Here is a 15,893-nt window from a genome sequence, read left to right on the forward strand (position 1 = left end):
CCAGGGTGAAGTTGAACTGCCAATGACAATTAATGTTGTCAAGGAAATCTCTTGAAAATACCTTGGAGAGTTCGGTTTGTTTGGGGTGCTTTGAGGGGTACTTAGAAATGAACCTCTCCATTGTGGCTGAGACAGGAGCAGAAAGAGGTAGCGAGAAGGGAGGGTAGGGGATGGGTGGTACAGACAGAACAGAGAAAGAGATGATGTCACCTCTACTCAGCCACCAATCAGAGGTGAGTGGGAGGAACACATGGTGAGGAGGGGAGGAGGGTCAGACGGCTGGTGAGAGAGGCAGAAAGGGTGTGTTTCTCCCTCACTGCAGCATCCGTCAAGGCTTCACCCATTGGATGAGACGAACAGAGAGAAAGACAGAGGAGAAGCAGAGAATAAGGCGTGTCACCGTACCACAAGATAGGAGCCTGTCTTCTGTCCAGAACCTTCACGATACCTGTAAAGGTAAGATTCTCTGATCGTTTAAAAAACAAAAACGGTGTCTTTTGTCTGTATGTATGTGGGAATGTGTGTGTATGTGATGGTGATACCTTAGTCATTAGGTGCCAAACGCTGCTCGAACACACCTTGGCCTTGTGTGTATATTCACATTAGAGAGGGAGCTTGGCAGATTAAGAACCTGCACACTTGGAGATTGATGGAACTATTATCTGTTATCAGAAATGGTGATACATTTTTTTTATTACAGTCTGTTATTATGTCCAATAATTGGAGATTATTTTGATAGAATCATTTTCAATACAAACATGTTTGCATGAGTAAGTATATTAATGCAAAAGCAGGGTACTTTCTGTTTTTTTTTTTGTTTTTTTTGGAGTTTTTTTTTTTGGTTTTTTAATTTTGGGAATCAATTTGTTGAAAAGTAAGCTTAGATGTATTATATGTAATGCAATCTGGTGTCAGTCTAACTCAGATCATGCTGCTATATAATACCCTTCTTTAAGATCATTGTCTAAAATAACATCAGCTGACTGTGAGTGAAAGATATGCCATCTTTATCAGTTAAAAATTCTGTTATTTCAGCAATGAGCTCTGCTTTTTAGTTGCCTCCGCCTATCTGTGTGTGTGTGTGTGTGTGTGTGTGTGTGTGTGTGTGTGTCGCTAGCAGGTGAACGGACTCAGCCATTGTTTCTTTATGTGGCCTGGATATTATGATGTAGCCCAAGCTATACAAGTAATTTTAAAGTAATGTTTCTAATTTTGATTCTCTAGGATTGAATATGCTTAGTGTATCTTTGATTTCACTGGCCTCGATTATAATATGATAAAATGCTGAATCACAAGCATGTCATCACATAATTGAATATGGCACAATAAATATGATACTGCATTTTGTGTTGTATTACCTGAGCAATGAATGACATAATAATAATAATAATAATAATAATAATAATAATAATAATTGAGCGAGTGACAGTACATTTGTCATCTTTCTCCCTTCTCATTACTCCTATTTCATCAATCTCTATGTATTTTTTCCTCTTTTGGAAAGTTGTGAAAACGCTATTGTGGATTTTTTTTTTTTCTTTTCTTTTGCTAGAGCAAATGGGAATGTAAAATTATAGGCTATTTGCTCTATTCTCCTGTTCTTCATTGCAGAAGTTCACTTCTGCTTCTGAGAATGCGTAACAGTTCCATATTAGGGCTGTGCAATCTGTGTATAATCTGTAACTGTAATGAAAGAGTGACCCGTACCTGTGTTCAAATGGAACCTGGTGTGGACTATGCTTAAAATGCAAAACTAAATGAAAACTCAATCAGAAACATCCCATTCCCTCGACTGCCTGCTTAATTAGCCAGTGAGATACAGAAGCATGCTATCGTACAGTATGTAACACTCGGAAGGTTTAAAACATTGACATTTAAAAAGGTGGGAAAATGTATTATATAGTATAATATTAGGCTTATCTTGACAAATTTCTGAGACACACACAGTAAAAGGAGATCCCCTCCCATTTTCATTGATAAAGTTCACACTTTTAGTATTATTGCCTTCACACACTCACTGTTGCATTAATTTTAGATGGACATTAAAATATCATATCCTTGTAGGGTGATATTTGTGAGACACGTGAGTTTGTATTACATCTGATCATGTTTTGACTGTTCAAATGTATCTTAACATGCTAGATAAAATATGCGAGCTACTAGGCGTGTTCGACTTGAAGCGGATCATCAGAATAAAAAGGGCTATTTACCAATATATTATATGTATATTCAAATAAAAAAAAATAAAAAACATTAATAGTGTTGGAAGAATCAATATATTTGAGCCTGCTTGTTGATTAATCAGTCTAATGACTTTTAGTAGTAATTTTTTGCACTTTACTGAACAGGGTGTTCAGGCTTGGGAATATCTCTAACTAATATAGGCCTGTAATGTGATGAGGGAAGGAGCGAAGATGCTGCAAAGAAGAATCTGATTCAGATTCAGATGAATACATATTCACTATTAACTATGATTTTTCTCTCAATAAACTGCTATTAAGCAAATTTACTGCTTATTAATAGTTAGTAAGGTAGTTGTTGTAGTAGTTAAGTTGTTAAGTTTAGGTATGGGGTAGGATTTAGGGATGTAGAATATGATCATGTAGAATAAGGCATTAATATGTTCTTTATAAGTACTAATAAACAGCCAATATGTAGGCTAATTAACTAGTTAAACGTGAGAATTGTTCCCCATACTGAAGTGTAACCCTGATCTCAGAAAACTTCAGTAAAGAGATCTGATTATAATCTGAGGCTGAATTCCTTTAAAGGAACTGATGACTCTTAAAGGGTTAGTTCACCTAAAAATAAAAAAAAAAATAAAAAAAATGTAATTTATTACTCACCCTCATGTTGTTCTACACCCGTAAGACCTTCCTTCATCTTCGGAACACAAATTAAAATAGTTTCGATGAAATCCGATGGCTAAATGAGGCCTCTATTGCCAGCAAGTTAATTTACACTTTCAGTGCCCAGAAAGATACTAAAAACATATTTAAAACAGTTCATGTGACTACAGTGGTTCTACCTTATTCTAAAGCGGTGAGAATACTATTTGTGTGCCAAAAAAAAAAAAACTTTTTATTATGTTTGTACTGCACTGAATGAACTATTCCTTTAAGAAGATATCTTTTTTTTTTTTTTTCTTGTAAATTATGTTCAAAAGATAAAAAACGTTGGTTTTTGATGGATAAATTCTCAGACAGCTTTCCTGGCCGCTGTAGTGCTGAATAGAAACATGCATTAACATGGCAATGGAAAATCTATATAGAACTAATTCATTGCAAACGAACAAACAGATTAGTGTCATCAGAGGGCATCGATGAAAGTTCTCTTTAGTTCACCAAATTTCATTGCCTCAGTCTTCATCTATGTCCGCCTCTGATTCTGACCTTTCTCTGTCCACTTCCTGCGACAGAATGGAGTCTTTGTTTTGTTCGTTGACTCATTTTCTCTGAAGAACATTGAGTGCATTAACTTCCATCAGAGTTCTTCATCTGGTTCGTAATAAATGTATGTCGCAATTCTTTGAACGGCTTATGACTGGAAATGTTGTCAGAGTTGCAGGAACTGGTGGAGAAACAGAATAGACACACTGCCAAAACATATAAAATTTGAACCAGTATTTAAAGCCTACACTGTTTTCCAGTAAAATATCTAAACATCCCTAAAGCAAGATAAAGTGAACATTTTACATGTTTTCAGAGAATATTTCATTCCATGGTTTATGCTTAAAGGGTTAGTTCACCCAAAAATGAAAATAATGTCATTAATTACTCACCCTCATGTAGTTCTATACCCGTAAGACCTTTGTTCATCTTCAGAACATAAATTAAGATATTTTGATTAAATCCGATGGCTCAGTGAGGCCTCTATGGACAAAAATGCCACTGTAACTCTCAAGATCCATAAAGGTACTAAAAAGACATTTAAATCAGTTCATGTGAGTACAGTGGTTCTACCTTAATATTATAAAGCGATGAGAATATTTTTTGTGCGCCAAAAAAACTAAATAATGACTTTTCAACAATATGATGGGCCAATTTCAAAACACTGCTTTGGAGCTTTATGGATGAAATCAGTGATTCTGATCTCCTATCAAACGGCTAAACTGCTGAAATCACCTGACTTTGGCGCTCCGAATCACTGATCCGATTCGTAAAGTTCCGAAGCAGTGTTTTGAAATCGACCCATGACTATATTGTTGAAAAGTCGTTATTTTGGTTTTTTGGCGCACAAAAACATTCTCGTCGCTTTATAATATTAAGGTAGAACCACTGAACTCACATGATTTAAATATGTTTTTAGTACCTTTATGGATCTTGAGAGTTACAATGGCATTTCTGTCTATAGAGGCCTCACTGAGCCATTGGATTTAATCATAATATCTTAATTTGTGTTCCAAAGATGAACAAAGGTCTTACGGGTGTGGAACGACATGAGGGTGAATAATAAATGACATTATTTTCATTTTTGGATGAACTAACCCTTTAACATCACTGTTAGACTTAAGCTGGAGTCAAGAAGAAAACATCTTGTTTTATTAGAACAGTGGTGGAAAAAGTACTCAAGTTCCAAACTTATGTGAAAATACAGATAATAAAATTTTTTGGGGGAATGTACATCAGGGTGATTTGTGTTAGATTTATTGTTATGCGCTGCACTTTAACTGTACTGTTCTTTTACAGCTGAAGTGAAAAGCACGTAGGTGAACAATATAACTAAAAATTTTGTAAATAAGACAAAATTGCACATCATCATCGTCCTGTTAAAAGTTTACACCCCGACTGCATCAAGTTTCCTCAGTGAGTGAGTGAGTGAACAGCAGGCATTTGAACTGCTCAGGTCAAACATCACAACAGTCATCAATCATCCTGCTAATGACTCGCAGTAACACAGCACTAAGAATCAAGGGAATGTAATCATTGAACATTCTCAGAAACTTTTGTCCTATGGGACATTTGTCTCAAGCTGCAGGGTAACACTGGGTGGATATCCAGCAGTTTACTGATTTTTGTATCCCAATTCTCCCCATGAACAATGAAGTTTTATCACATTTTGTGTGTGGGGGGGTGGGGTGGGGAGATAGTCTCTTAAGTCAATGAACTGAATGGGGCTCTTATGAATAAACAATTTGTGAAGTCTTCCAGGAAATGCCCTGGCAAAGCTCTGATGTGTCGTAAAGGAGCTCTTGAGAACATCATATACAGCACTATACATCTCAGAAAACTAGTGATGGAGCTCAATAATGCAGCTCTAACTTCATTAAACAGTCATGCATATTCTCTTGGCATATTATTGGTAATGCATTCGATGTAATTTGCTTTTTAGGCTATTTTGTTATTTGACAATCAAAGCACAAGAGCACAGCATTAAAAGACGGTGTTAATGCTGTAACTTCCTGAGTCTTGTACTGGTTTCAATGTAAATGTGAATATGTTTTGACAGCTAACATGTAAATGTTTGGCTTCAACAGAGGAGCGTTTCTAATGAAGATAAGCTTGAATGGGAAACACAAAGGGGATGTCTCTGTCTTTTGTTCAGAGGAGCCCCTCTAGGGTCAAGATCATTCAGTTATTTTGGCAGGGTACCATTGGGAATATGGGACTCATTAATTCTGGGGTCTGCCGTGTGTGTAATCGTGTAAAAGTATTGCTCTGGCTTCCAGATGGAGTGTGTCTGATGACATCCTAACATTAAACATCAGCCAACCAATGAAAGTCCTGGGATGAAAGTGCACACGGGGTGCTTTCAGGTTTATATGATGCTTCATTTTCAAACAATTCTTTTGCGAACGAATCATGACTGAATACTGAGAAAAATGGTTAGATCTGCTTTGTTGCTTAAACACACTTTCTGTGGTCTCTTGGTAGATTTGTACACTACACAGTGAAATACAGGACACTAAAGGCCTTGATGTACTTTCACACGAGTGTGACATTTTGAACAAAATCTGGCTAAAACATTTCAGTGATTTGAAACAGCTCTGTGCTGCAGATCAGTAGTCTCAGTTTTTCTGTGAGTCTGCCAGTTTGTTTCTGCTTTTTAAGCAGTTTTTGGAATACAGAGAGCTTGTGCAGTTGTTTGCTTGAGTTCCAAGTGTGGTTTCTGCAGTCTGCGCTCACAATAGTGTCCAGACGCAGAGCCATACGTGACAGCGGTGTGCGTCCGGTCAGCAGTCTCAGAGCTGAAGTGCTGTGCTTTAGGCCCGTTACCACTGGTGATGCTGGTACACACACACACACACACACATTGGCGTGTTCTTCCAGTGTGGGGGGATTCCGAGGGGATTCTGTTGTCATGGAGATGGAGATGGAGGCAGTGATGCGCGTCCCAGTCTGAGCATGTGTGATCTCTCTCTTCACACACTCGTCTTCACCGGTGCAGCATCATGCTGGTCGCTGTGGAAAACACACACTGATGCTCGCATCCACGAACACTGACGTCTGATGTGGTTCATTTACATGTAAATCACTGAAATAGCATTAGCACACATTAACATCAAGCACCTACACACACACTGGAGACACAAGTGTATTATACATTAAAGAAGAGCAGGGTGTGGCTGACAGAAGAAACAGAGAGAGAGAGAGAGAAAGAGAGAGATGAGACAGATGATGAGTATTCCTATATGACTCAGCACTATCAAGTCAACCATCTGGAAAGTAAATACAGATGGACAGAATGTTAAATGTCTGCTCCCCCATTTCATCCATTAATGGCCCTTACCAGCACAGCTGCCACTGCTCAATATTTCAGCACACACACACACACACACACACACACACACACACACACACACACACATATTTGTTTCTGTGAATTGTGGGGACATTCCATAGGCGTAATGGTTTTTATACTGTACAAACCGTATTTTCTATCCCCTACACCAACCCTACCCCTAAACCTACCCATCACAGAAAACTGCACATTTTTACTTTCTCAAAACAACTCATTCTGTATGATTTATAAGCCTTTTGAAAAATTGGGACATGGGGTAATGTCCTCATCTCCTTGTAATACCTATGTTATACCCATGTCATTATACAAATTTGTCCTGATACGTCACAAAAACACACACACACACACACCTAAAGGTTTGTTTTGCTATCAAAGTGAGGACATTCCATAGGCGTAATGGTTTTTATACTGTACAAACTGTACATTCTATCCCCTACACTACCCCTACCCCTAAACCTACCCATCACAGAAAACATTCTGCATTTTTACATTTTTAATAAAACATTGTTTAGTATGTTTTTAAAGTTATTTTAAATATGAAGACTCATGAAATGTCCTCATATTTCATGTTTACATCGTAATACCAGTGTAATACCCATGTCATTATACAAATTTGTGTCCTCATAAATCACAAAACGCGCACACACACACACACACACACACACACACTCTCTCACTCACACACACATAAACACACACTCACATACACACATTGGGAATTCATGTTTTTTGGGGACTCTCCATACAAACTGTATATTTTAGCCCTTTACACTACCCCTAAACCTACCCATCACAGAAAAATAAACAAATTTTAATTATAATGGCAGCAACACACTCCAAAACAGGCATGTTTTCCACTGTGTCACATCACTTTTCCTTTTAATTACACTTTTTAAATGTTTGGGAGGATGTTTGAGGATATTAATTGTTGTAGTTTTGCATGTGGCATCTCACTTGACACAAGACATCTGCACAACAGTCTGTGGTCATAGTTGTCTGTTCTCCTTTTCATGATGAGTCACACATTTTCAATAAGAGTCAGATCTGGACTGTAGGCAGGTCAGTCAAGCACACCCCTTCTACAGTGTAGAGCGTGTAGAAACCACTCTGATGTATCACGCAGAATGAGGCCTGGCATTGTCTTTCTGCCCAGGAAAGATGTCATCATTTTATGTCTCTGTACAATCCCAATGACTCGCATATATGTGTGAAGGAATCATTGACGTGGAGGCGTAAAAGGTTTTAATTTATTAACACTCAAAAGCTATTCTTTGAATTAATGTAATTAAATCATGGAAAGGATTTCCGTGTGATTAAATGGCTTTCTTTCAGCATAAAGCACTTTTGTTAGGCTAACTTAAATTGCATAGATTGGATCAACTTAAGTAAATGAGTTGGTCCAAAACATTGCAAATTAGTTGGGCTGACACTATTAAATTAAGCTGTGCCCAACCATAGTAAATAAGTTGAATCAACCTTAATAAATTAAGTTGACCCAACGTAAGTACATTAAATTGGAATAAGAGAATTGCATAATGCTGAAATAAAGAAACTTAATCATGTGGAAATCCTTTCCATGATTTTTTTATGTTCGTTCAAAGAGTTATTTTTTTGAGTGTAGGGGTGTGACGAGACAGGTAGCTCACGAGACGAGATGAGACGAGACAAGATTTTTACACACTATTTTTAAGAAATCCTCAATGGCGAAATACATGACTAGAAAAAAATATTCTGCAGGTGTATTTGAAATGTTTTAACTAATCATCTTGTAATGAATGTCATTTCAGTTCTACTTTCTGATTAAGAATTATCATATGCAGTAAAAGACAACAATACTCAAGTACTGTAAAAGGTTTTGCCAATAAACTCAACTGACTGACTTCTCTTCTGTATGATTTCAGTCTCTTCAGACCTTGCTGTACATGATTTATGAGGTTCTACAACTTTTGACCTCCTAACTGATCCACAATCTGATCATAGAAATAAAAGAGTATAAATAAAAATGGTAACACTTTACAATAAGATCTCATTTATTAACATTAATGTATTAACCAACATCAACTAACAATGAGCAATATATTTGCTACAGTATTTATTAATCTTTGTTTATGTTAGCTAATAAAAATAGTCATTCATTGTTAGTTCATGATAGTTCACAGTGCATTAACTAATGTTAACAAATGAAACCTTATTTTTTGTGCTTATTAAGATTAAGAGAAAACTGTTATTCATTTTTATGGTAACACTTTACATTAAGTGCAACCATAATCGCATTCTAAGTGCAAATAAGACCAATTATTTTCTTTGATACAGAGCTAAGAGATGGTTACAACTACACTGCCCAGCCTAAGATAGCTTTCATATTGAGAGATATTTGCATTCATCAGGGAGCCGCTTTCAAAATGCGGGGTATTGAAATCGCGTTTGAATGCGCCCTCACGTTTACTTTCACTTTCGCGATCGCACGTACTCTGTGAATATGGTGCGGCGGCGACCGTTATCCAACTGAATTAAATGTTTTTTTATTTAAATACAAAGCAAAACGATAGTGGAGGCGTAATGTAAACTTAGCGGTGGCAGATTCTTTCCTAATCATCCTAACCGCTCTGTCATGGCAATATCACGAGACTACTTTTTGCCTCGACGAGAAACCTCGTCACATATTAGTCTCGCGAGATCTCGTGACACGAGATTTCATCACACCCCTACGAGTCATCCATGCTGTTTACACTGATGCACCTCCATACCATGACAGATGTTTTCTTTTGCACCTGGATGTGAATGTCTGGATGGTCCCTTTTGTCTTTGAAACTGAGAACTCAATGCCCGTTTTTCCAAAAAAAAAAATGCTGAAAAGTGGACTCATCTGACCACAGCACACATTTCCATTGTCTTTTAGATCATTTGAGATTAGCTCGGGCCCAGAGAACTCTGCAGCATCTCTGCATAGAATTGATGTATAGATTTCTTGATGCAGCGTCAGGCTGTGTTAAGTGACAACTGTTTTTCCAAAGTACTTATGAGCCCATGTGTCTATATTTAGGACAGTAACATTATGGTTTCTCATGCACTGCCATCTGAGGGGTCGAAGGTCATGCATATTCAACAGAGGTTTCCTGCCTGGCCCAACACAGACTGAGATTTCTCTGGATTCCCTGAATCTTTCCACAATATTATGTATGGTAGATGGTGAAAGACCTAAATACCTTGCAATTTTGCATTAAGAAATTAGATTTTTGATTTGTCTGACAGTTCTCTTATGAAATTTGGAACAGTGGTAAGCCATGACCTATCTTTGCTTGCAAAGACTGAAATGCTCCTTTATACCACCAACTATTACTAATTCACCTGCTAATTGTGGACTGTTTCAGTTTAACTTGGATATTCTGTAACCTTTTCATTATTTTGCCACTCTCCCAACTTTTTTAGAGTGTGCTACAGCCATCAAAATCAAAATCTGTTTATATTTACAAAATACAATTGATTTGGTCAGTAAAAACATTGGAAATCTTTTTATGTCTGTCAGTAAAATAAAGGTTTAAGGGAATTAACAAACCAAAGATTCTTGATTTTCATTGAATTTTACAAAATGTCAAAATGCCAACTTTTCTGTAAATGGGGTTGTATAAAAAAACACTAGCAAATCTTGTTAGTCAGTGTGTCTGTCCGTTTCCTGTAGAGCAATCAAGCACAGATGCATTAATGCTGATGTCAGAAGCTGTGAGCTGAGTATCTGATTGAAGATTGAAGATACATCCTGTAGAAACCAAAGCTGATTATAGTGTGTGTGTGTGTGTGTGTGTGTGTGTGTGTGTGTGTGTGTGTGTGTGTGTGTGTGTGTGTGTGTGTGTGCGTGTGTGTGCATGTGCGTGTGTGTGAGCGTGTGTGTGTATATGAGCGTGTGTGTGTGTGTGTGTGTGTGTGTGTGTGTGTGTGTGTGTGTGTGTGTGTGTTGTGATTGTCTGAGAGATATTCAGATGTCAAATTACCCTTTAGTTCAAAGTGACTTTCTTAGACGGTTCCTCTACAGGATAATGTAATAATTCAGCTACACTTTATTTCGATGGTGCACTTTAGACATTCTACTATGCATAACTATGCACTGTAAAAATAAAAAAATAATAAATAAACAAATAAATAAATAAAAGTAAAAAAAAAAAAAAAAACCTGGTAATTTTCTTCTGGCAGCAGGGGGACCAGAAAATGTCTGTCAGAAAAAAAAAAGAAAAAAAAAAAAAACAGTTTATTACTGTAATTCTACACAAAGTCTCCTTAAATCCCATAAAAACCGTTACTTTTAACATATATGAATTGTTAGAATACAGTCATATACCTCTAAAACACAATCTTTAAAAAAAAACACACACAAAAAAAAAAACAGCAGTTGTGGTTGCCAGAAATGTACCATAAAAAAAACAGTAGCAACATTTTAGGTTTTACAGATTTAACTTAAATTTACAGTAAAATAAATAAATAAATAAATCATTAACTGAACTGATATGTTAATTTACCAATCTAATTAAATACTACTATCTGTTTTGTACCTTTGTAATACACTGACAGCTACCAATAATAAATGGTGATGAGAGTCACATGATGACCACTAGACCACTATGGAATTCAAATATTAATAGTAGATCTATGTATTTATTCACTAACTTGAAGAATCTTGGGACTAAAAATATATTTAATGCTAATTAATGCAAATAAGGATGCATCCGAAAACTTGTCTGAATCCAGTGTTAGCTTCACTTCCTGTCTCACAAGATGTCTTCATCTGATGGGTTTTTGAAGGCAGCATAGATGTATCCTTCACTGCCTTTGATATCCCACAATCCTGTGCTTTCCATTCTGTGACAGTTGTGCTAAAATATAAAGATGGTGTCTTAAAGTTGCAGTTGGTGGTCAGTTTGTGTGTAAATGTACATTTTTGACCATTGTTTTCCACTTTTGATGTCATTTCTTATTGTAGTAATTAAATATTTGTTTAGTTCTCACCAAAGCTTGCGCTATTTTCCTGTAGATTATTAAACCGTTCCGCTGCCTCAGAAGTCTGTCTGAAATCAGTTTTATGAGGTGCTTTCATGTGCAAATGCTGCCTGCAAAGTCATTGCCTGATAGGGCAATCGGGGCAACAAGTCAGCTGACCAAGTTTTCGGATGCATCCATGGTTACCGCCTTGGTATAGAACTTCTGTAGCTCCGCCCCTTTTCAGCACTGCGCTTGTTGTGTTCTGTCTTCCGTTTGTATTTCCAATTTTATATTTGTATTTGTATTTTTTCTACTGACATTTGTTATGGCATTCACTTCAAACATTACAATGATCATAATAACTTTTATTAACTCTATAATAAGTAAATCTACTTAATCAGCTACTCTTTGACAGCAATGCCATAGAAATATACAGAGCTACTGCAAAAAAGGAATTTCAAACACAAAATTCTAAAGGTGGATGCGTGCTTGTTTCTCTGTCGCATAAGGTCCAAACAGTACGGAAACTTTCTGTTAACAAATTAACGTTTTTTTTACCATAGCATTTTTACAGTGTTCGTTTACTTTTTTCCATTTTTACAGAAAAAAAAAAAATCTGTTAAAGGTGCTATAAAGTCTGTAATTTTTTTGAGTTGAAAATTATACAAAATCAATTTTTGAGCAAGTACATAACCAGTGTTTTGGATTTTGATGTTGATGTTGCTATTTACCTGTTCAAATAAGATATTTACTTGTTTGATTTATTGCCTTATATTAATGATTGCTATGAAGTGTTATATACTTTTGAGTAATACTAAATATGCTTGCAGATAATGCTAATGTTGTGTAAACTGCAACTCAGAATAATGTTGCTTTCTGGTGTAATAGAGATAAGATGAAATGCGTAAAGGTTGTGAAAGTTGAAGTTCATGAACTGATTATAACCAACCTGAAAGAGGCACATGAGGATGAAGAGAGTGTGTTGCAACCTCAAGTGGAGGTGAGCCAGACAAAGACTTCAGTGAAGAAGAGGAAGAGTGCTAGAAGAAGCTAGCGTAGGCAACAAAGGAAGGACATCCAGCTTAGTAAGCAAGAGATACAGAGACTGATATGCCTACAGCTGGAAGATTAGATTATAGACATTGATCAATTGATGAGTAATATGAAGTTGGAATGTCCCAAAAATTTGTATAAAACTCCTCAGATGCTGCCTGCATTAAGCGTAGAAGGACATCTGATACCTAAAGAGGGGCGCTTAACAGTATCTCCAATATTGCTGGGTAATATAGGATAAAAATAGGATATAGAACTTTTTAGCTTAAGCTGATTTAAAGGTGCCCTAGAACCCTTTTTCACGGGATGTAATATAAGTCTAAGGTGTCCCCTGAATGTGTCTGTGAAGTTTCAGCTCAAAATACCCCATAGATTTTTTTATTATTCAATTTTTTAACTGCTTATTTTGGGGCATAATTAAAAATGTGCCGATTCAGCGTGCTTCCCCTTTAAATGCTCGCGCTCCCCGCCCCCAAGCTCGCAACTCTATAAAACATTGCATAAACAAAGTTTACACAGCTAATATAACCCTCAAAATGGATCTTTACAAAGTGTTCGTCATGCAGCATATCAGATCATGTAAGTTTAGTATTTATTTGGATGTTTACATTTGATTCTGAATGAGTTTTATAGTGCTCCGTGGCTAACGGGGCTAAAGCTAACATTACACACTGTTGGAGAGATTTATAAAGAGATTTATAGTCTGTTTATTCGCCTGTGCTGCTCCAAACGTTAATACTGGCTTGTCTAATGCCTTGAACATGAGCTGGCATATGCAAAAGTTGGGGCCGTACATATTAATGATCTCGACTGTTGCGTCACAGTCAGTGTTATGTTGAGATTCACCTGTCTTTTGCACAAATCAAATTTACATAAGAAGGAGGAAACAATGGTGTTTGAGACTCATGATGTTATTTCCATGTACTGAACTCTTGTTATTTAACTATGCCAAGGTAAATTCAATTTTCAATTCTAGGGCACCTTTAAGTTTTATTTTGCATTAACTGCTTTGTATTGTAATCAATAAAAGAGATATTTTATTGTTACGTTTGCCTTCCGTGAGACTTAACTTACAGTATAACTACAAACTGAGCCTCGACAAAGAACAACCACAAGGTAGTCTTCTACGTCATTCCTGAAGGACTTCAACCTTGGTCAGAACAAAAGTGGCAGACGTGTTACTTACTTGTTCAGATGACATTTTCCGGTGAAAATTCTTATTTTTGTCATACTTCCGAGACGTACAATCTGTAATTCCGAAGTACAGTATCCACACCGATGTGATGACTGACGGCAAACATTAGATTCATCTGCGCTGAGGAGCCATGCCGATGCACAACCCACGTAAAGATGATAATTCCACAAATAACTGCAATTGCAGGTTTCAAACAGAGATGGCGACAAAGAGGCAAAACGTACAAACTGCAGATTTAAATATTAATCAACATCAACAATCAACATAAAATTATTAGAATGTCTAAAGTGGACTATCAAAATAAAATGTTATCAATAATTCCTTTACACATACCCTTTTATGTGTGTTCTTGTTCTGTAATGTAATACCCAAATCAATTATTTTGCTCTTCTCTTCTCGCTGTGTTTATTCCTCTGTTGAACTGTTCATGTTAGCACTGATGGGAAGGGTTAATTCCTCCCTCTCATCCTTCTGCTCCTCCCTTTGTGTGTTTATATATACAGCCCTCCCTTCATCTGGTGCTCATCTCAGGACAGCAGAAGTGTGCGGAGTCAGGCGCGACCTTCATCTCCAGTGTCGGGACTCGAGTGTGTGTTCATGCAGTGGCTGCTGGTTTGATGCACAATGCCTCTCGCGCAGCATCAGCCGGCAGGTAGAAGAGGGCGGAACAGGACACATCTTCATCTGCTGCTCCTCTTCCTCAGTGTGCTTCAAACACAGGGACATATTCAGATCCCTCCAGATTGTAAGTACAACACCATATACACTGTAAAAAAAATTATTTATCACATTTTTTTCTTTTGTCAAATCAACTTAGATAATTAATGTGGTTCAGATAACATAATATTTTGAGTTTCTGTTGATTAAACCAATTACCTTTGTTGTATTAACTCATTTTTTATTTTAATGAACTCAATTTTAAGGTAACCAGGTAACTTACTTTTTTTAAGTTAAAACCAACAATTCTTTTTTATAGTGTAGACTCTAAACCTCATTCAGAAAGTTTCTTGCAAAATGTGTTGTTATTGTGTCAAGCTTTTAGCAGTTATTATTCCTCTAATGGCGATAAGGTTGCAGCTTCACACTTCTTCATACAAAACCATTTGGTGGTATACTTTTTTATCATTTTTGCAACTATTTTCAAAAGATTCTGAGATGCAGCAACTACAGAAATGCTAGAAAAAAAAAAAGTTATTAAACAAATGAGTTACTAAACAAATGTCACCAATGCCTCAATAATGAAGCCTGCTCAGGCTTTTAGACATGAACACTTACCATACAGTACTCAACAGTGATGACAATTACTCATCCTGCAGTGCATGATGGGACTTTTACCCAGCATGCACTGCAGCGTGAAGCTTTTTTTTTTTTTTTAATCACCATCGCTGAGATTCATATGTTGATTGTCTGTGTGTGTCTAAATATGTGAATGTGAAACTTTCTAAATATATAAATATAACTAAATATGTGAATGTGAAACTAAATGTACTAGTGGTGGAAATTTTGATTCTTTAAAGAGATTCATTCATTTTCAGTTCATTCACCAAAATGGATTCGTTCACTGATTCGTTCAATGACCATTTCTTCATATTACATAAATATGCCAGCAAGCGACGAAAAAGAGACTTATGTGTCTTAATTCAGTCCTTCCAGGATTTCGCAGGACTTTTTTCTGATTTTTGCGGCCTAAAATGACTGAATTTGTGGCAGCATTTCTCAAAATTTGCAGCAATATTTACAGCATGTTTTCATGGTTTCACAGAGATCATCATCCCCAGTGGTGAAACATTGAAATTTCTAAACGTTTCAAAACACTTATGATGTAACGAAGCCTCATTTACTGAAATCACGTGACTTTGGCAGTTTGATACACACTCTGAACCACTGATTCAAAAGCTGTGAAGCTTTTATGAAGCAGTGTTTTGAAATCGCC

The 15,893-nt window shown here is 36.6% G+C and overlaps 1 protein-coding gene across 3 annotated transcripts in view; it reads left to right on the forward strand.

Annotated features, from left to right (window-relative positions):
- Positions 1-251: 251 nt before the first annotated feature.
- The window catches only part of l1camb (L1 cell adhesion molecule, paralog b), a 54,318-nt gene continuing 38,676 nt past the window's right edge, over positions 252-15,893 (forward strand). For all 3 annotated transcript variants that reach the window (XM_048177873.1, XM_048177874.1, XM_048177875.1), the window contains exons 1-2: positions 252-456; positions 14,464-14,705. In XM_048177873.1, coding sequence (XP_048033830.1) covers positions 14,585-14,705 — 121 coding nt within the window. In that variant the 5' untranslated portion in view covers positions 252-456; positions 14,464-14,584. The remainder of the gene's footprint in view (positions 457-14,463; positions 14,706-15,893) is intronic.

This window comes from Megalobrama amblycephala, linkage group LG24 (assembly GCF_018812025.1).
Source record: "Megalobrama amblycephala isolate DHTTF-2021 linkage group LG24, ASM1881202v1, whole genome shotgun sequence".
Classification (NCBI taxonomy): Eukaryota; Metazoa; Chordata; class Actinopteri; order Cypriniformes; family Xenocyprididae; genus Megalobrama; species Megalobrama amblycephala.